This window comes from Teleopsis dalmanni, chromosome 2, assembly GCF_002237135.1.
Source record: "Teleopsis dalmanni isolate 2A chromosome 2, ASM223713v2, whole genome shotgun sequence".
Lineage (NCBI taxonomy): Eukaryota > Metazoa > Arthropoda > Insecta > Diptera > Diopsidae > Teleopsis > Teleopsis dalmanni.
Window position 1 is genome coordinate 221,849,838 of NC_051847.1, and position 22,296 is coordinate 221,872,133.

Sequence of the window (22,296 nt, forward strand, 5' to 3'; positions counted from 1 at the left end):
GTATGTGTCACTTTAAAATCAAATTGAACTTAAGTGTGATTTATAAAATTAGACCTAAAATAATCTAATTTTACTTTGTTTAAATATGATTCATTTTTTTTTACAATTTAACTTATAACAAAATAGTTTGATAATTTTAATTGTTTTATGCAATTCCCACTATATGAAATTTTAACAAATCCTGCACTTATAATATCGTTCAAAATAAAATATATTCACCACAGCTATCAAAAAGGCAGTGGTTAATATTTCGTCTATTGTGAATGTTCCATGTATTCATACAAGTGCAAAATGTCTGAATGTCTGATTAGAAATTGCAGTAAAAATACTTAACATTCGGCGAAATACCAAAGCAGTTTCGTGTCTGACTCAAAATCGTGTTGACGTGTTTGGGATTTATAGTAAATAAATAAAAGTAGAAAATCTTGTTTGGTAAAATCATAATGGCCGGTAGGTGAATAGTAGTAACTACCATGTCAAATTAATGTAACATTACATAGTAATTACTTATATATAATGGAATAATTATAATTTAGGTCCAAATCCATTTGCGCAGTACCAAAAATCGTTCTCTAAGGATGGTGAAAATTATAAATATTTTGATATAGCTGAAATTGATAAAAAATATGGTAAGATTTGAAATGAAAAAGTTTTAATTAAAGAATTTTTGAAAAAGTGTGTGTAAAGTTGAATAGGAGTTGTGCAACAAAACTAGTTACTACGCACTATAGCGAGTTTTGGATTTTGACCTCTTTCACTAACGAATTAATTAAATAGCATATTTACATATGCGAATTCATTATTTGTATTCCAATTTTCAGTTTAATAAACGTATCACTACAAACGTACTACCTAAACGTAGGCTAATTTAATATAATTTTTCAAAATCGAAAGTAGAGAACTTACAACCTTATGTTAGAGGTCTTGTGTGCGATAAACTCAAATGAAAAGTATAATTTATTTGCGTATTTTTTTTATAAATGAATGAAGTCCTAATATAACAAAAATTCACACGTCTTCGGAATATATGAGGTGACTTCTTCCGCCTGTCTTATCTTTAATCTTCAGCTCTTGTATAATATGCTATAGATTTTATGCAAGTAATAATTTCTCATCACTTTTAGTATTAAATTGATCAATTTAATACAATAAGTGTGTAAAAATTGATAAGTTTAGGCTAGGCATTATGTCTCGTTCTTATAAATAAAGTTATAATAAAGAAAAAATATATTGAATATATTCAGCCAACCAATAGTAAATTTAATATAAAACTTTATTATTTTTACAAATATACTGCAAAATGTATATTAAAAAGAAAAATTTATTTATTCCGCATCGATCGAAATTAAAAAAATAAATAAATTACTATAAGAGAAAAGCTTGAACAAATTAAAATAAATGCTTTTAAAGTAATTAAATTATCTAATATTTCGACATTTGATAAGGCATTAACAGACTTACTTTACTTAGAATGTGTCAAACATTTTATCGTTTTTAATTATTCATATAATAAAAAAAAATAACTAAATTTAAATTTTTTTCTAAAAATAATTGTTATTTTCCAAATAGTGTAAAAGGTATTAAATTGCATTTTTCTACACAATAATCTTATCAGTATAAGACATTTTGTTTATCTTTATGAATATGACCAGTAATACCTGATTTTCGTTAAACTCTTTTAAATTTCACTGATAATATTAAATTCAAATTTTTGTTTTATTTATTGCGTTTTATTTTACAATAGCACACTTAACATATGGTCTTAATGAAAACAGATATAATGCTAATTGAGAATAATATTTTTTTCTTATTGAATTAGATCAATTACCTTTTTCCATACGTGTGCTTCTGGAATCCGCTGTACGCAATTGTGACAATTTTCACATTCTTGAACAAGATGTGCACAGCATACTTGGTTGGTCACCAAATCTAAAACAGGGTCAAAATGATGTCGAAGTATCATTTAAGCCAGCACGTGTGATATTGCAGGTAAATTATTTTCACGCTGCTTCCTGCTAAGTTTTTAGAAAATATATTTTCATTAGGACTTTACTGGTGTACCTGCTGTAGTAGACTTCGCAGCTATGCGTGATGCCGTTTTGGAGCTTGGTGGTAATCCAGAGAAAATTAATCCTATATGTCCAGCTGATTTGGTGATTGATCATTCTGTACAAGTTGATTTTGCCAGAAGGTAAAGTAATTTAAATGAAAAAAATGAAAAATATGGTTTTAAAAAAAATTTTTTTCTAGTCCGGATGCTTTAAATAAAAATCAAAATCTAGAATTTGAACGTAACAAGGAACGTTTCACTTTCTTAAAATGGGGTGCACGTGCCTTTAATAATATGCTTATTGTTCCACCCGGGTCGGGTATTGTACATCAAGTGAATCTGGAGTATTTAGCTCGTGTTGTTTTTGAAGCTGATGAAAATGGCAGCAAAGTCTTGTATCCCGACAGTGTAGTAGGTACAGATTCACACACTACAATGATCAATGGTTTAGGAGTGCTCGGCTGGGGTGTTGGTGGTTAGTATATGCTTCTATTTACGTGATTTATAAACTTAATTTTAATAAATTTTTTTTTTGATGGTAGGTATTGAAGCTGAAGCTGTTATGTTAGGTCAATCAATTTCCATGTTATTGCCTGAAGTGATAGGCTACAAGTTAATTGGTAAACTAAGTCCCTTAGTTACGTCAACTGATTTAGTTTTAACAATTACGAAGCATCTACGCCAGTTAGGAGTTGTTGGAAAATTTGTTGAATTTTACGGACCTGGTGTAGCTGAATTAAGTATCGCTGATCGTGCAACCATAAGCAACATGTGCCCTGAATATGGCGCTACAGTTGGATATTTCCCTATCGATGTCAACACTTTATCCTATATGAAGCAGACAAGTACGTATAGTTATTGTGATTTTTTATTAAATATCATAAGTATATAATCCATTTTTAATTTCAAGACCGTTCTGAAAAGAAAATTGATATCATTAAGAAGTATTTAGAAGCTACTGGCCAATTACGTGATTATTCAAATGAGGTTCAAGATCCTTTGTATAGTCAGGTAAGTTCTATTTTAACACATAATATTAATTAAATATAATAATATTTTTTAGACTATATCTTTGGATCTCTCCACCGTTGTAACGTCCGTTTCTGGCCCCAAAAGACCACATGATCGTGTGTCCGTTTCAGACATGCAGAAAGATTTTAATTCCTGTTTAGTCAATCCGGTAAGTTGAGCTGCACTTCATAGATTTGTTGCAATATTTTCACTGTTATGAGATAAACAAAGCCCAGTGATGGATACTAACAATTTATTAGACACAACTGAACTTGGTATATCCCATAAACTGAAATTTAATTTAAATACCAAAACTAAATACTATAATTGCACAACAATTCAATCACTGCTTTTGCACATTATTCATATTATTCATTCAATCAGAAGCTTACAAAAGAGCTATCTAAAAGAAACAGCAACTGTGATATGAATAATGCGAAAATAAAATCACGGCTACTATTTCCTTAGATAACTCAATATAAATTTTATGGCGATTGATAAGTTTGATTGATAAAAACATCAAATTAGAAAGAATCACGTCAGAATTCGAAATCAGAAACGTTAACAAGTATTTTTCACAGCGAATTGCATCGATGTTCTAGCTTTATGATTACTTTCTGTGACTTTCGCAATCCATCATAAACTAGTACACCAAAGCAGTTAGTTGTGAACTGAGTAAAAGCTAAACACCGTGACTGCACTATGTATTACCGAGAGGTGTAAGTATACGTTTATTACTAAGTAATTAGCAGTCGTAACAGTTCTTATAAGTTAACTGCGTTCAATGTCCATTTACCAGACTCAAATTACAAAATGGCAAATTTTTCGAAATAAAAATAATTTGCTTTAGTTAGCAAAAAGATTGCAAAAATTTTGCATACCTTGTTATAAATTGAAAAAATTAAATAAAATTATTTACTACACAGCTATATGGCTTAAATGAAAAGAATTAATATATATATGCATGTCACATAAATTTATTATAAACTTATTTATGGTCAGCAAAAAATAGTTTTTAATGTTAAGCGTTTAAACAATTTCGTTTAAACAATTTCGACAGCGCTTCCTAAATATTTAAAGTAATTTTTCAAACATTTTCTTTTTATACAAAGAATCAGTTTTCAATAAAACCATTTAAAAAAAGTTTAACAGCCACTGTATTTAATTTGAACACAAACATTTTTAATATAAAATTTGTCCATAAGTAGGTTACAAAATGTTTGATTCATTTCCGGAGTTAATTTGACCTATTTATAGAGAAGATTTTAAAAAATATATGCCATTGAACTTTTTATTTATATATCTAGGTGGGATTTAAAGGTTATGGTATACGTCCACAATCACTAACAGCATCTGGAGAATTTCAATGGGATGATGGCAAGACCTATACCATTAAGCACGGTTCAGTTGTAATAGCTGCTATTACATCATGTACGAATACGTCCAATCCATCCGTCATGCTCGGTGCAGGCATGTTAGCCAAGAAGGCAGTAGAAAAAGGATTAAGTATCAATCCTTACGTCAAAACCTCTCTTTCTCCTGGTTCTGGTGTAGTAACTTACTATTTGAAAGAGTCAGGTGTTATACCTTATTTAGAAAAACTTGGATTTGATATTGTGGGATATGGTTGTATGACTTGTATTGGAAATTCTGGCCCACTTGAAGAAAATATTGTGAATACAATAGAGAAGAATGAGTTGGTGTGTTGTGGTGTGCTTTCTGGTAACAGAAATTTTGAAGGACGCATACATCCAAATACGCGTGCTAATTACTTGGCAAGTCCATTATTAGTTATTGCTTATGCTATTGCGGGACGTGTAGATATTGATTTTGAAACTGAATCATTAGGAATTGACTCCAATGGCGATAAAGTTTTCTTGCGTGATATTTGGCCTACTCGCGGTGAAATCCAAGAAGTTGAAAATAAATACGTGATACCAGCTATGTTTCAAGAAGTGTATAGTAAAATTGAATTGGGATCGCAAGACTGGCAAACTCTGCAAGTCTCAGATGGAAAACTATATCCATGGAGTGCACAATCTACATATATTAAACGACCACCCTTCTTTGAAGGTATGAAACGTGAGTTGCCTAAATTGAAGAGCATAGAAAACGCACGCTGTTTGTTGTTTTTGGGTGATTCTGTCACCACAGATCACATTTCACCAGCTGGTTCCATCGCACGCAATTCACCAGCAGCAAGATTTTTGTCTGGTCGTGGACTAACACCGAAAGATTTCAATTCATATGGTTCACGTCGTGGAAATGATTCAATAATGGCACGTGGTACATTCGCAAATATACGTCTTGTCAACAAGTTAATTTCTACAACTGGTCCAAGAACGAAACACATTCCAAGTGGAGAAGAAATGGATGTTTTTGATTGCGCCGAAAGGTAAATTGTAAACATTGTACTTAGACAACAAAAAATGCATATACTTTCAATTCATTAGGTATCGTGAAGAAGGAACACCGTTGGTTCTTGTCGTTGGAAAAGACTATGGAAGTGGTTCATCGCGTGATTGGGCAGCAAAGGGACCGTTCTTGCTTGGTATTAAAACTGTAATTGCTGAGTCTTACGAACGCATACATCGGTCGAATTTGGTTGGAATGGGAATTATACCATTACAATTTTTACCAAATCAAAATGCTGAAACTCTTAAGTTAACTGGCGATGAGGTGTATAATATCTCTTTGCCCGAAGAAGGTTTAAAACCGGGACAGATAATAAAAGTCAAAGTATGAAATATCGTAATTTATAATTTAAGCAAAACTTTTAATTATTATAATTTTTAGGCAAATAATATTGTTTTCGATACAGTTTTAAGGTTCGACACTGAAGTAGATATTACTTACTTCAAGAATGGCGGAATTCTAAACTACATGATACGCAAAATGCTGGATTAATAAAACTAAATAGAAAATATTTTAAATAAGCATTTTAATATAAAACTTATATTAACTTTTATATGGTGACGTTGCGAATTAATAAACATTTTACAACATAATATGAAAATCTCATTATTAATTATTAAAGGGTATAAATCCATTATACCATTATATACGAAGCATAGACAATATATGAACATTTTATTTATAGTTTATTTCTAAATCAGGAACTACTGAAGAATTTAGAATCAAGCACATCTACTTATTTATACTGAATTAAATTTGGAAAATATAAAAACAAATAGAAAGTAAAGTTGGAATTCTCTGTTTGTACTTTATTGCTATACACATAACTTTGCCACACAATTACTTATATCTAACAATTAAAATGGTAACAACTTATATTCCCTTAGAGAATATGTTAATTTTTATTATCGGCCTCTATGACGTCCATTTTAAATTTACAATTTTATGATAAAACTAACTCAATAAAAATATAACAATTTTACTACTAACAATTAATTTAAAAATAAATACTTTAAATATGCTACAATTTCTAGTGCTTAAGTAAACATTCAAAGTTTTTTTTTATCTATTATCTGTTGGCATATATATGTATATATATACAATAATTATGTTTATAACACTGTTTTTACTGTCATCATTAAATATATTAAATCATATATAAGAAGGTAATTGATTTATAAAATAAAATTTTCTTTTCTTTGGTTGAAGTTATTAAATTGCGCTGCAAATATATTGTTTTCATTAAATTACAAGTCTACCATTATTGTAACATTTCTTTAAATGCAGTTATTGGGTGTACGATTTTGTGCATTAATTTTATGCCATGGCGGTTACCAACGAATTTTATGTTTATATTGTTCATCTATGGCTATTCGTTTTATTGTTTCATAACCTAAAATTATGCTAAATGAGAATGCTGCTGATTGCACAAGTCGAGCTGAAAGTCCTTTTGAGAAACAACTTAACTTTTCTTCTCGCCACAACTCTTCAAACGCTGTTTTCATGGAATCCAAACGATGAACCTTTAAATATATTTAATTTAAATTAATTCAATTTATACTTGGACACCACTGTAAGATGTATTATTTTACCTGTAAACGAGCTCTTACGATGTCTAATGGATTTGTAAGTATAGTGGTAGTGAACCCCCCTAGAGTGCCAGCAACGCACTGTATGAGTAAGTGTGATACCCACGGAGGGCATAATCGATGCAACTCATCTGAAAAAAAAAAACAAAATTGTTAAATAATATTAAACATCAGTTTTAAAGCACTTACCCTGATATAGATGATAGAAAGCCCACCACATAGCAGAATTTGGCACATAAGCCATTAAACTTGCAGCGTATCCTCTATAAAATCCCCGAATCCCATCTCGTTGTAAAATCTCTCGCGATATATCCATGGATATGTTAAGTCGACTCCGGTCTGGTCCTGTTTTAATACCTAAAGGATTTATATCACCTTTACTGCCTGCATGCGCGGCCATACCAAGTACCATAGCATGTTGTGATATCACATCGAAAGGAACTATTATAGTTTGACCGACTAACGATGCACAGCCACCCGCAATTAGCGCTTTTGTACGATGTCCTGCACCTATTTCATTTAGAATGTGCCTAACTCCTTCATATGTGCTTATGTAAAATACACCCGATACAATTTGTACTGATGAGATCCAAAATCCTCTATATAATCCTGGTATCCCTTCTGTACGATAAATTTTAATAGCACAATCGATCATCCCTTTGTAAACATCACTTCTGTGTTGCACTTGTAATTGGGTCTTAATAACAGTCAATGGAAAAAGACAACAACGTACTGAAAATGAACTTAACATAGATAACGGGAAAAATTTCGCTTTATTCATCATATCCCATTCAATAGTGCGTATATATGGTGCAGCATCATTGGCACCAGCAGATCCGGATGCTATTGCGGTCGCGACAGACACACGACTTATTGTGCTATCTTCTACGGGGGCTGACATAATTGTATTTACATATATACATGCGCAGACTTGAAGTAATATTGCATCATTAATTCAACTTTTTAAAAGCATCACCAATGACGTTTTATTCCAGAATAATATATTATCATGTGTACACTATTTACGATAAAAAGATACGATTTTTTTGAACATATTCCAACACATTAAAATTGAAGGTATATAATTAATTACCTTGGCCTTGATACTTCTTTTTTTAAATGAACTTTGCCCACGTTTAGGTAGCTTTATATATAGAGTTTTTTTTTTTTTTTGAAAAATTCAGTGCTCCTGTTGCTATTTTTTGTTTATATTAAATATTAAGATGTGTTATATTATATAAGTGAAAATATATTTTAGGGGTGATAGCACCCCCTCCCACTTCTCTATAATATTAATATTTGCATTTTTGTGACGACATTCTGCTGGTTAAATGTTAACAATCGTACTTATTGCCTGATAGGCATATTTACCATGATGTTTACTATCCTTTATATAAAATATATTTAATGCTTCAACGCAAATTTAAAACAAAAAACCAGAATTATAAAACTATTGTCATTACAAAACATATATAATTTTCTTTTGACAAAAGAGCAAAACAGAGAATATGCGAAATATGTCAACGTCATTTCCATATCATATGTTTTAGTAGTGCTTAATAATTGCTTAAAACAGTGTTAGAAAGTGTAATAACATATCATAAAATATTAATAATAATAGTTTTTATGTGGAGTACATAAATGTTTGCGTTTGCTCTTGATAACAAAAACGTGTTTTATATTTTAGCACTGGAAAATCTATATTAGGTTTTACTGTTAAAAATGTATATACGAGTTTGAAATTAAAATAGTTTAGAAAACTTTTTATTATACATATATGTTAATATGAATTTCAAATAGTATCTCTGCTCGATAATGTATGAACTATCTGAAACTATGAATGAATTAATAAAGAAACTTTACAATTATTTATTTAACCATATTAGTTATATATAGAAGAAAAGAATAAATCAATCATGCAAATAATTACAATTTTAATGTAGATAGTTGACTGTTTATATATCAGGAATTGATATGTTTTTTTAAGAACAACAAAAATGGAACTACAAATCGCGTGAAAAACTGAAAATAGATATCGTAACATTTAAATGTAATTATTTAACATTAATATTATATAACATTAAAATAAATTAAATTTACATTATTAATAACAAAAATTTAATGCAGATTGGAAGTATTTCATATATTAAAATCTTGTTCAGTAAACTGTCTAAGAACATATAATTTAAGAGATTCCTCTATATTTTTTGGCTATCAAAATATAGAAAAGTAACATAGGATTATAATTTTTAATTGATTGGAATCTGCATAATACCGTTATGCACACAAAGTATTTGATATTAAAAACTATATAAAATTTTGCCTTAAATTATATTATAAAATGAATTAAATCTATAAAATGTATTAAAGCATTGTAGAAGTTTTCATCATAAATTCAAAAAAATTGTGACCTATTCCCGTTTTCATCAACAATAAATTAAAATTAATTTATGAAAAAATTTTGGAATAATTGTGTAAGAACAGCAAATATTAGTAATTAAATAATCTCAAACAAAACTACAAACAAATATAAAAAATTAAAAACATACAAAATTCAAAAATTTTTATAACTTAAAATGGGCGGAGTAAAAACTTATTTATTTGTATACAATACGTATAAATATATTTACAGAAATTTATGCCCAATTGAATTTCTTATGTTTTATATATATATTCAGGACATGCGCAGGACGATGCTCCTCCCTTTAGTGTGGCATATAAAATTCCTATAGATTAAATACGCCAATATTAAGTTTTTACAATTCTTTAAATAGTATTAAAGGAGTTTTACTCCTGTGAAGATGTGAATTGTGATACAAATATTTTTACACATTCTTAATTATGTGTTATCATGTTTGTTAAGTTAATAATTAAGATATTTGAGTTTTTGTCAAATTGGAGACATAATTTTATCACTAAATATTTAAAAACTCAGTAATTTAATGGAAAATTTGAATGGAATGTATAATGAAAAAATAGAGTACCATATACAAAAACAGTTTGATATACAACAATCAATAAATTATCAGTTCTTACTAAATCAACAATTATCGGAACCTAACAATTTAAAAGATACAACAAAACTGGTAAGAATTCAATTCAGAAAATTCATCTTCCGCAATGTTCATAAAGCGTCATAAAGCTAGAACATCTTCAAATATATTTATTTACTTGTAAAAATTTTATTAATATCACTATGTTATAATTCTATGTATATAACTTACGTACTACGTACAATAATAAATAAAGTAATTTAAGTAATGTTAATTTGTATAAATCCTAATTATTTTTTATCCGTAGCTTAATGTGTATCCCATGTTCTCCATTAAAGTTTCCTTAATAGCTGGCTGTAGTGCTCTTTGCATATAAGTTGTAAGTAAACTCCGTACACCCATTGAAAATAACTTTTCTAATTCACTAGTAAGTGCCTCATCAATTTCATTACCTTCTCCAAAATTTGTGGGATACAGCCCTCTGCCATCATTATTGTTATTAAATAATTGAGCAAATGCTCTAGCATCTGGTTGTACTAACTCCTGCAAGTCATCACCAAAATTCAATATATCAGCACTAAAATTGACTTTGTCGCCCATTGGTACATTAAAGGAGCGGAAAGGTTCACTTGTACCCCGTTTATATCTAAAATGTCTGCGATAAAAATTATCGCCATCTACGCTATAGGGTTCGTGTGAATCATTTTCGTTATTATTCCACAATAATTCCTGATCTCTTAAATTTTTCTGTCCATAGTTAGTACTGCGTATGTCATAAATTGGATTATAGGGATTATGAAACTTGCCCCAACGCTTATTATTATCTGTACCCATTATAACTTGTGGCTCTGAAAGCTCAATCTCAGGCGCTGAGGATGTTGTGTGATGTTCGGCTACAACTCCAAAACGCCGTTTAGAGTTTTGTCGCAGCCTTATACCAGTTGGGCCTTGACAACCATGTGCAAAAACGGATATAAAACCGGGTTCAGCAAAATGCGAATCCGTGCGTACAGATGCTGATCCCATTCGTCGTGATTCTTCATTATTAGCTACATTAAAGCCAATGGGTATTGTACGAAATTCGATACCTGCATGTCGGAGACGTAATATCATTTGACATTTGCCTCCAGTAGGTTGAAGGACTATTTTACCACTTAATGTTAAATCTGGAAAAATGAGACGAGTATCTAACGTTGAGTTTTCTGCACTAAATTTACATTTGTCTATTTCTACCCAATGATTGGCTACTTTTGAAGGCAACTTTACACGTAAATCTTCCACATCAACTCTCGACACTGACAATTTATGTGGTTGTCGCGGGCTATTAGATATGGCTTCGAAATCGAAAGGATCGTTAATATTACGATTTATATTTTTTGTGAAATATCCACGTGCACTACCGCCAGAATAAAAATCGTCTTCAGAATCGCTTTGTTGTCCGTAAAGGGAATAATATAAAGTGTAGGGTGTTTCTTGATATTCGTAATTCATTGAACGCGAGGCTGGTATTTGAATATTACGTCTACGCATATGTTCTAATGCGTTTTCCAATCGATTAGAGCATCGCTGTTGTTTATAGGGCTGAGAGTAGGTAACTATAGATAAATATAAATAAGAATATTTAAATAATATTAAAGGAATATTTCAAGATTCAATGTATTTAATTTATTTAATTTAATTTATGTCAACAATACTTATTAATTATAAATTAGTATAATAGTTGTAAGCAGCTTTATTTCCAGAAATTTATGAAATATTTTTAATTCTCAGCTCATATGGAAAATTGAAAATACATATCTTCTTAAGCCCCAATTACAAATTACCAATTATTTTTTCACTTTTTAAAATTATGAAACAAATTAGCCATTTTTCACCTAATAAATAAAAATAATATATACAAATATATGAATAGAATAAGACTAGGCGCCTAACCAAGAAGACGGCGGTGTTTGAGGGACTGAAGTCCCTTATTCGAAATGAATTAAACGATTACATGTTTATTCATTACTGGTGTATTATGACATGACTAATTTGTAAATAAAAGTGTAGTCGTTTCAACATTTTAAAAGCTTCTTTTGAAAAAATTTCTGACTACAGCCTGAGTAGGTTATAAGTAATATTCTATAAAATAAAATCTTATTTTTAATTACATATAAAATTTTAATTATTTTAAAAGGCAGAATGTAAAAAATAATGCCTCTACAAAAGAGTGGTATTGAAATTGAACAATTAAAAATAATAATATAATTAATTAATTCAAATATTCTACAGCTGGTTTATGAGTTCGTTCTAATATAACAAATTAAGTAAATTTGTTAATGAACTTTCACAACAAATTTAATAAAACTTGAAGTTCGAAAATACCAATCAAGTGCGGCTTTGAGTCAGTTGACTACACACTGACCCTGAGCTTCAAATGTGGCAGGGCACGAGTTCAATCCCTGGTACTTGTAATCTCAAAAAAATTATTTACAAATAATTAAATAAAAGAAATAATTCCAAGACCACTGATGATGGGAATTTGGCAATACTCGAAACATGACAATACTGTATGTTAATCTAAAAATTCAATTAATAAAACAATAAAATTTGTTTGTTGTAATTTAATACTGCTCGAAATACCTCTCTATTTAAAACAATAGTTTATACTAAGAATTTAGTTTCGTAGTCCAAAATCAATCTAATTTTTAATTATATTTAATAACAAATACAATTTTCGTTATGAAACTATTAATATAAAATAAAATTAAATTCACTATTTTTATAAAAGAAGAAAATGAATACAATATTTTTCTATCACTTCCTCCATGAAGGTTTTTGCCCCTAAGAAAACCCTAATATTGATCTGTAACAGTTAGAAATGACAATGTTATTAATTTCTTAATATATTCACTCATTTTATATGATATGATAATCACAATATTTTTTTTACATTAAATTTTGTATGAATTTATAATAAAAAAATTGTTTATGTGCCGGTAATTAAATAAATAAAAATTGTACAAATTTTTATTGATCGCTTTTAACTATTTTTTTTTTAAATATTTTTTAATATTTTAAATTAAGACTATTATTTTTAATAAAAATATTTTCATTTAAAATTTTATTATTTGATAAGTTTTACTTTGATTTAAAATATATTTCTGCCTTTGTTCCAAACTTTTTTAATTTATTACTTTTTTTATATTTTTTACAATTTTATTATTATTTAAATAATTCAATATTTCGTGTTTCACAAAACAATATTTAATTTAATGTTTACCTCTAATACAATTAAATATATAAATACTAAAAATTATCACACTGCACTTTGATAAGGACACACACATTTTTTAGTGGAAATATATTTTTTGGCCAAGTTTTCCTAATTAATTTAAGCGCTTTTAATCCATAAACCGTTCTCAGCTTCTTCAACATTGAAAATGGTTTGAAAGCGGTATCACAAAGTAAACCAGCGTTGCGCTTCTATAAGCACAACGAAAAACCTATGTCACTGCCTTCTTTTTCAGTGAAAGTGAAGATTTCCATGACAGGCACTGCCGAAGAGAAGACAACCAAGCTGACATTTATAGCTACAAACCAGTAAGCCTATAAAAATGAAATAAAAGAAAAACCATTGTTTTAAGCTCAAAATAGTTCAAAACAAAACGCGTGTTAAGTCCCAGAGCATTTAATTTATATATGTATGTATATTTCAAAATCTATGTATAAATGTAATAAAAGTAACATATCAGTTCACACGCGTAGTTCGTGTGTACTCGCCTTGAGTTTTATAATATAATTTACTCTTCTGTTTGTACCCTAACCAATAACTTGACCTCTTCTTATTAGGGTTTCGCAGTTTATTTATATATATATTTCTATACAGGGTTACAAAAATTGTAATAATAAATATAATAAAAACAAAATTTAATAAATTCTATTTCATAAATTTTGTTTATAATTTTATTAAATTTATTAATATTATTTGTTCACGTGTTAGAATCAATTTACTGAGAATAAAAATTAGTAACGATTTACTGTGATGGTTTTTCTCAAGCTTTACTAACTGATTTTTGTTACGAATTCATCTGAAGTCTCTTATTAGTTTAAATATTCATTTAATTCTATTCCTCTATTTCTAACAGTAAGAATAATATATATTTAATAATCCAGATCTAGCAAGGTGAAGGGGAAAATTGGAAGAAGTTATGTTGGAGACTATTATGTGGATGTGGTATCTCCCCGAAAGAATTAAAAAGTACTGAACAGTGTTTAGTTATTACTGTTGAGATGATATTTATATTAGTATACTTTCGAGTAACTTTGAAGTATTCTGAAATTGCGATTATTCCATTCAAAGTTCTGAAGTTGATACATATGAGTACTGATTTTATTTGGTTAATTTAAAAACATACTTACACATTGATAGTGACAATTCCTGTATTATTATTGGTATTTAATGTTTATTATTATAGACTCTAAGCTGCGACATATATGATTGAAAGGGGGATTTATTTTTCTATCATGGTTTCCTACTTTGCAGTGGCCTGTAAGTAAACCTACCAAAAAACTGATATCTCTACGGGGCATCTCAATGTGAATTTTGCAATTGCCAAAAATATATTTCGTTTAGAGATGTGTTGCAATCAAAAACCGGTTTAGATTAAAATTGGACTGAACTCAAGGACTTTAGGGCAGCTTGACTGTCTGATATTATGTATATATTCCTGCCAAATATATCACCTACATTCAAACAAACTATAGCTTCCCTAATGGTGATCATTTCCACCTGAAAGACACTACAATGATCCAGAAACCTAAAGTAGGAATATTTATTCAGTTCTTCTGACAACAGTTCTTCTTTGACTCTAAAGCAGATGAAGCTGCCATTTGTTTACTAATGATTTCCAGTGGTGGTACAATGGATGGTGTGGTTCATAATGTCTCGCTAATACAAACTTCAGCTCCTCGCTGAACCCTGTTAAATACTATTTTAAATTTTACTATGAAACAAAGGAGAAGATTTAGTACGATAGAGATAAGAAAATCTAATCACATCTGCAATATCAGTACCTAACATAACATAACTCTAAATTATTTATTGCAGATTTTTAAATTTGCTAGGAGCTGAAGCTCGAAATGGTGTTCCAATCCCTGCTGAAAACAAAAATATCGCAGTAGTCCTGCACTGCTTTGAACAGTTCATACTTTCAAAGTTATTTTTAGTAAAAGATATACGGGATTTATGGGATAAACGAGATGATCACTTTCTGTAATAGTATTGTGTATTTTCCGCTAAATACAAGTACAAACCTATTACATATTTTTAAGTATTACACAATTATTAGTTAAAACTAAACTAATTATTCCTATACTTGTGTTTATCTAAATTTTTATACATTCTAGCCCTCATATTTATCAATATTAAAATGTTAAGTTTATGAAACTTGAAATTACTTATCTTTTGTTTAGCTTTCTTTGAATCTACATACTTTTACGGATACATGCGTATCTACATAATATGTACAATATGTTATATATGTAAGTGACTGCTAAAACAGAAACATAAACGTTGGTGTTATACGATACCAAAATATGTAGGTGTATCCCGTATCTTCCAAGTATTGTGAAAGCTAAATATGTCTTCAAATATGTACATCATAATTAGTGCAATTTTATTTGTTATTATGCAGATAAACATTGTTTCGTACCTAATTACATGTTGTTAAAAATTTGTAATATTCATACACCATATATCATACATTTTCGAAATAATTTATACTGAAGTGTGAATTTTTTGAAGTTATAGCCACATCTTCACTCCTAAAGTCATGTAGTTAATGTTAATAAAAATTAAAAATAAAGTGAATTTATTTAAATATTCTTATATGAGTACTATGAACTCTTTTATAAAATCTCTTTTAACAATAAATACAATAATTTAATAATTTAATAACGTCAAGTGAATCACTTGAAAGAGATTTAAGGCAACAATTGAGATTAAAAATTGTTGCAGATATTGTTCACAGTTTTCAATTAAACCTTACTTGTCATTTTTATATTCATATATATATATTATATATATAAAGCTGACAGCTATGTCTGACAGCTATAACAGCTATGGCCGTCTACCAGATATATATTCATATATTTTGCAATTATTTGTCATTTTTGCAATATTTTACAATATTTATAATTGTTATGAATATTTTGACAAACTTCACAAAAACCATTGAATTTAAATGCAGCACGCGCCATCTAGTTCCACTTGGATTAGCTAAATAATCGAATGCTTTGAAACGTGAAGCTTAAACAATTTTTAAGACAATGCAATTTAAAAAATTTTCATTAAACAATTTTTAAATTATATCATCCTAAATTTTTCTTTTTATAAAAAAAATTATATTTTAAGGGCTTCATATGCATAATTTTAGATTACGGATATAATTTTGTAATAAATTACACAATTTTCAGAGAATGCATTTTTGTTTTTATAAGCATTTTATTACACCTGATGTATATATATTTGACATTTTAATGCTTATTAGTATTATTAAGAGATATTCTTAAACATTAAGTACCCATACATTTAATGTACTTTTTATAAAATTAGTCTATCAGCAAAAGGTCACCGATTGTTCCTACTTGGCGCACTTAATTTCTGGTTTTTCTACTAAATTTTCTATTCATGTATTTTTTTTTTTATTTTTTTGTTGTTAATTTTAATGCGTTAATATTTCGTTCCTAATGGAACAAAATATAAGATCAAAACAATACTACTGACATTTTGCACAGCTGTTTGTATACTCTCAGGATTTCTATACTCATTTCTCGTCCCAATCTGTTGTTAACATCAGATATAGCTCTTGCATCATTAGTCGAAACAATGCTACTGACTTGAAACATACTTTGCACATTTTAGGATAAGTAGCTGCTTGCATTACCATAGGTGTTCGTATACTCTCAGGATTTCTATACTCGTTTCTCGTCCCAATCGAAAGAATGCTGCTGACTTGAAACATACTTTGCGCATTTTAGCTTAAGTACCTGCTTGCATTACAACAGGTCTTCATATATTCTCCGAAAATTTACACACACATTTCTTGCTCCAACCTGTCGTTAACATCGACTTTTGTACCATCATTTGTCGAAACAGTGTAACAGTGTAATTACTCGAATTGATCTTTAATATAATCTACTTTCATGATTTACTGTGAAATATAACTGGTTTTCTTTCAGAATTGTGATTTTAGTAATGTTAATTATTAGCTATAATTTGTGGCATATGATTGTATAAGATTCCAGTGGATTGCGAGGTCTATTGCATATCAAATATTTCGGCATCAAACACAGTAATAAACAGGAGAGGCGAAACCTTATAACACCACTAATAGATGTTATGTTATTTATAAATAAATTATTGTACACATATAATACTAGTAGAAATAGATTGGACGCATGTGATACAAGAATAATCAAGAATAATTATAATAATTAATTAAAGCACATTTTGGAAAGATAAAATGTATAGAGTAAGTTCAATATAAGATTCATCACATCTATCTATCAACTAAACATTTAAGTACTTATCGTTATAATTAATAACATTAATTGTTCATTCTATTCTACTACGTCGAAGATTTACTGGCATTGTGAATATGTGACAAGTCTATGGGTATAACGGTCTATATTTACTGAATAATAACTGTAATGAGTTCCTATTGCCCTTTATTTTCCATATTTCCTTTTTAACATATATAGTTATGAAAAATAGTGTTTTTTTCATCTTTCATAAGATAAGCTGCTCTATTTATAAATTATGCAATTCATAAATTTCCGTTGCATCTTCAATTTTATTTTTTTGTTAGCAATCTTAAAATTTCTCCACAATCGTTGCATGCACCAAAATAATTAAGGGTAATTTGCGACTATATCTGCGAAATGAAGATTATCTGTGTATGTGAGAGATACTCATGAATTAGTTTGTGCAAATGTCTTAACTGAGAAACCAAGTACATTGCCCCAGAAAAGAAATTTACCTTCACGGTTTCGCTTTTACTCATCCAAACACTTTGCTGTTCTGGTTATTTCTGGTGGTGCAGCAACTTTCTTGCGTGTACGGTGCGATAAATTAAGTATCTTAGCTTAATAAAAACTAAAGTTGTACTGTAATTTTGTATATAAAATAGTTCACACAAAGAAATTTGTGACAAGTAATAAAAATAATTTCTATTTATATGTAAATGTGAAAATTTAGAAAACACGCTTTGCGTTTTGAAATACAGATATCAGATAAATTGCTAAGTATCTTATTGAAAAAATTCTACACTTTCATATATTATTAGATCCTTGGAAATTAATAAACTTATAATAAATTAATACAGATATTATCAGCATAAACATAAACTATGTGTAAATATATACATTGGCACTCCTAGTCAAAACATAGGATTTTGACCTAGCAAAAGACTTGGTTTCACTTTTACTTAAGTCGGAGAAGTTGAAGGGAACCTTATACGTTCAGTCCACTGAAGAGACTTTTTTGTGTTGCTTTTGCTTTCTTCGTAATATGTACACTACAAGTATTATAGTTATTATAATTTTTTATTAAACAACATTGTTTATATATTTTATCACTGCTTCATCAAAACTAATACAGATATTATGCAGAGCTATGCATATTAATTACATACCAACAGAAGGTTCCTGAAATAGTAGTCATTTTTACAGGATACTGATGTATATGTGCGCATACATTAAGACTAAATTTCATTCGTTGCTCAGTAAGTCAGCTGTTGGTTACCAGTTTATTTTAACCTAGATTTTAATATCTCAAATTTTCATCCCACTAAAGAATAATGTATTAGTTTAAATATAAAATTATGGTATATATTTATTTATAAATAGTCATGCATCTAAGATATGTTGGGGCGATCTTTGAGTACGTGAAAGATAATTATTAATCAAAAATATAATGCATTAATTCAACGACGTTCAACTAGACTTGAACTAGGTTGTGCCTGAACAAATGGAAAACGTTCGATTTAATCAAACGTTTTCGAGTTATGTAAGTCAAACTTCCATAACTCGAAGTACTTTTTTCCAAAGAAAAGGTTTGGCTTATGAATACTTCGAGTTAGAGAATTTTTTTTTTTTTTATTTTTGAAAGAAACTAGAAATACATTTAAAAAAATGTATTTATTTGTTAACCAAATAAGGCACAAAAGTTATAGTAAAGTGAAATATTCAGAAATTAGGGTTTGGGACTTTAATTCTTTTCTTATTTTCAGTAAAAAGAGATTCCACTGTGTTCATACTCTTATAGTAATCATCAGTTGTGGTGTCATTCGTTTGCATATATAAATTTAGAATTTTGAATAGGATTTCTACTTCATTCTTGGATGAACAACAACATTCACCGAACCCTCATCATTACTTTTCGTTGCGCTTAGAATTGGATCCACTAATTCAGAGCTATAATGCTCAATGTTATCGTCATCTGTAGGAAAGCTTGATATACAAATTTCAATATAATCTCAATATAATCGGTAAGAGTAGCATTGGAAGTTATATTATTTACTTTAAACCACGCTGCTAGCGACTGGTATTAACAAGAAGAAACAACATTCGAAAAAAAATTATATATTTGGTTTAGTAGAAAAAGGGACTTCCTCTAACACCAGAATGGATTCATACTTAAAACAAAAATTTGACTTATAGAATGCCACATTCCTATTGGCACCTAATATTTTTATTCGAGTTAGAGAGAAATTCGAGTTATAGAAGTTCGAGTTATGAAACCAGAATTGTATGTAATTTGCTCTCTAAAACCCTGTTGAACTCTTTTTAGTTCGAGTTATAGAAAATTCGGGTTATGGAAGTTTGACTATGTTTACAAATATTACAAATATGACAATTATCTACCAACAATTGTGTATATATTAACAATACTATTTTATTTAAGTTAAAGAAATCTTATTATTTTTAAAGAGATGTCAATAAAATGTATTAAAATATACTTTTAACCACTACATGATAACACAGTCCTTATATAAAATCAATTACATTTCTAATTTCAAAAAAAAGTATCACAAATTTATTAAAGGTTTAATTTATTTTAAATTAAGTACTGTAATAAATTGTGTTAAATTTTAATTGGTATTCGGTAAAAGTCAAACATGCCACATAGGGAAAGTCACATATTCCAGGCCACTTGCAATTTTATTGACATTTAAAGCAATGAAATGGATATCAATAAACAAAAACGCTTTAAAGGTGAACTTTTTACATTTGTAACTTATTTCATTGTGATATCTTAAAAAGTATGATGTAGTGTGTCTTTAACTCCATGAGACGAATTGTGTCTTTTTTGTTGAGGTTACTGCACTTGACACATGTGTACGTTACGTTAGTCACAAAGTCAATTCTCATTACTTAATTGCCGAAGCGCAATTCGCTTTGATTATGTTTCAGTACAGCATGTGGAACAAAGGCATAAGATTGTAGTGCCAATGGATAAAGTTTCCATTGGGGCAAGTGCCAAGCTGTTAAACTAATTAGAATGATTTGCGACTGTCCAGGTTTATGCTTTGTTTATGTTTTCCCGAAAACATATATATTATTTGGATACCTACGAGCAAGTGCTCAGCGGGAGATAAAAGTAGTCACATTCGTAAGTAATTAAGTAACTTCCAAAGAAAACAACAAAAATGAAGATTGAACGATGGTTTAATATAAATTAGGCTTTAATTTCCAATATTTGGAGTGATTTCTTCAAAATTTGATATTCGCATATATCTATACATCTGCAAGTACATATTAAGGTAAAATATTATAAATTTATATATTTGTTAGAGCTGCATGTGGAAGCTATCCGAACGATATTGATATCATATTATTGGACAAGAAGACAAATTGACAAGCTATGCTTAGCTTCGATAAATAAGGATTTTAAGAAGATTTACAAAAAATGTTACACTTTTTGTTTTTTAAAAAAATAAAATTATTAATTAACAATTAAAAATAGATATAATTCCACAGGCTTCAAATAGAGCGAATAAATTATAGTGTCCAAATTGAAAGAAGTCGTGTTTATGTAGCAAATCCTGTGTGATAAATAGAGCAAAAAGGTGAAATATTTAAAACAAAGAAGAAGAAAAATTAGGTGCCATTGTTACTTATGCTTATTTAAAAAGCAGTTATTACTTCAATTACTGTTCTCAAATCTTATCTGTTTAGGTTAAGCAGATATTTCCTCCTCTTTTGTGAGTAGTTTGGGAGAAGACTTTTGTACAAAGAGAACGTAACCATTTAGACCATTTAGACTTGCGATTAGCTTTATGGTGAAGTCTGATTTAATATTGATTTGATTTGAAGAATAGGCTCCGGTCCATATGGTTGCCTTGAGGCAGTATTTATATAGAAAATACTATAGCATTATATAGCTTACAGTTTGGCAATTATCTTATCATTCGGTAAAATATTACCAAAAAATAGTACTAAGTTAAAAAATAAATCAGTTTCATATGTCAGATTATAAATTAATGAATTTTATAATTAATTCAAATAACTAAAATATATTAATAAATATAAAATAAATAATATTGACAATTATAGAATTCCGATATGATACATACATGAATTCTGAGATGTTTTCCAATATCTCATATATACTTGTACGCTTAATCAAAAAAATTTCATTCCAGTAATTTATGGGGAAAGTTACAATAAAGAAGTTTACTACGCAGAAGTCTAAGTTTATCTAAACCAGTAAGCAATTGGTAAAGAAAACCTATGTTTCTGCAATGATGGCATTGCTTTCCCCATTAATTGGTTTTTTGTTTTTAGCTACCGGTTTCTGGACATTGTACTTCGTAAATTACCATTTATATTGTTATTACGTCGTTTCCCTGATTAATACATTATATTTTCTTCAGAAATTTATTATTGTATTAATTGTTATTACATATTATTACATATCAAATTCTGTAGACCTTAGTTTAAATTTTTTTTACTTAAAATAAGTTCAAATTTTTTTATAATTTTCATCTTTAATCGTAAACAAATTGCAAAATTTCAATGAAAATGTTTCAACTTATAATTCGTGATTTTCCCTTATAGTAAATCTAAATTTACATCATGTTTCGAGCGGAAATGCTTCTTCCTCAGCGGTGATTATTGCCAAAAACTTGTGGTTTTTCAACACCAGTTTGATTTCCTGTTTTTGAGAACATTTTGTGAGGGTTAATTTTCAATT

General features: G+C 28.8%; 3 protein-coding genes across 3 annotated transcripts; 1 reads left to right on the top strand and 2 right to left on the bottom strand.

Moving 5' to 3' along the window:
* Positions 1 to 303: 303 nt before the first annotated feature.
* Positions 304 to 6,059, top strand: LOC119685866 (cytoplasmic aconitate hydratase-like). Its single transcript, XM_038100264.1, has 11 exons — positions 304 to 450; positions 537 to 629; positions 1,820 to 1,989; positions 2,046 to 2,191; positions 2,251 to 2,525; positions 2,593 to 2,895; positions 2,961 to 3,061; positions 3,114 to 3,230; positions 4,369 to 5,456; positions 5,515 to 5,800; positions 5,858 to 6,059. The coding sequence occupies exons 1-11, from the start codon at positions 444 to 446 to the stop codon at positions 5,966 to 5,968; spliced, it is 2,697 nt and encodes an 898-aa protein (XP_037956192.1). The 5' UTR covers positions 304 to 443; the 3' UTR covers positions 5,969 to 6,059.
* Positions 6,060 to 6,601: 542 nt separating this feature from the next.
* Positions 6,602 to 8,529, bottom strand: LOC119685867 (solute carrier family 25 member 44). The gene is made up of 4 exons (XM_038100265.1): positions 8,159 to 8,529; positions 7,255 to 8,083; positions 7,069 to 7,196; positions 6,602 to 6,999 (listed from the first exon to the last, which is right to left on the bottom strand). Exons 2-4 carry the CDS (start codon positions 7,964 to 7,966, stop codon positions 6,808 to 6,810), a joined length of 1,032 nt encoding a protein of 343 aa, XP_037956193.1. The 5' UTR covers positions 7,967 to 8,083; positions 8,159 to 8,529; the 3' UTR covers positions 6,602 to 6,807.
* Positions 8,530 to 10,355: 1,826 nt separating this feature from the next.
* On the bottom strand, positions 10,356 to 22,273 carry LOC119676804. The gene is made up of 2 exons (XM_038088063.1): positions 22,222 to 22,273; positions 10,356 to 11,653 (listed from the first exon to the last, which is right to left on the bottom strand). The coding sequence occupies exons 1-2, from the start codon at positions 22,271 to 22,273 to the stop codon at positions 10,356 to 10,358; spliced, it is 1,350 nt and encodes a 449-aa protein (XP_037943991.1).
* Positions 22,274 to 22,296: the final 23 nt, after the last annotated feature.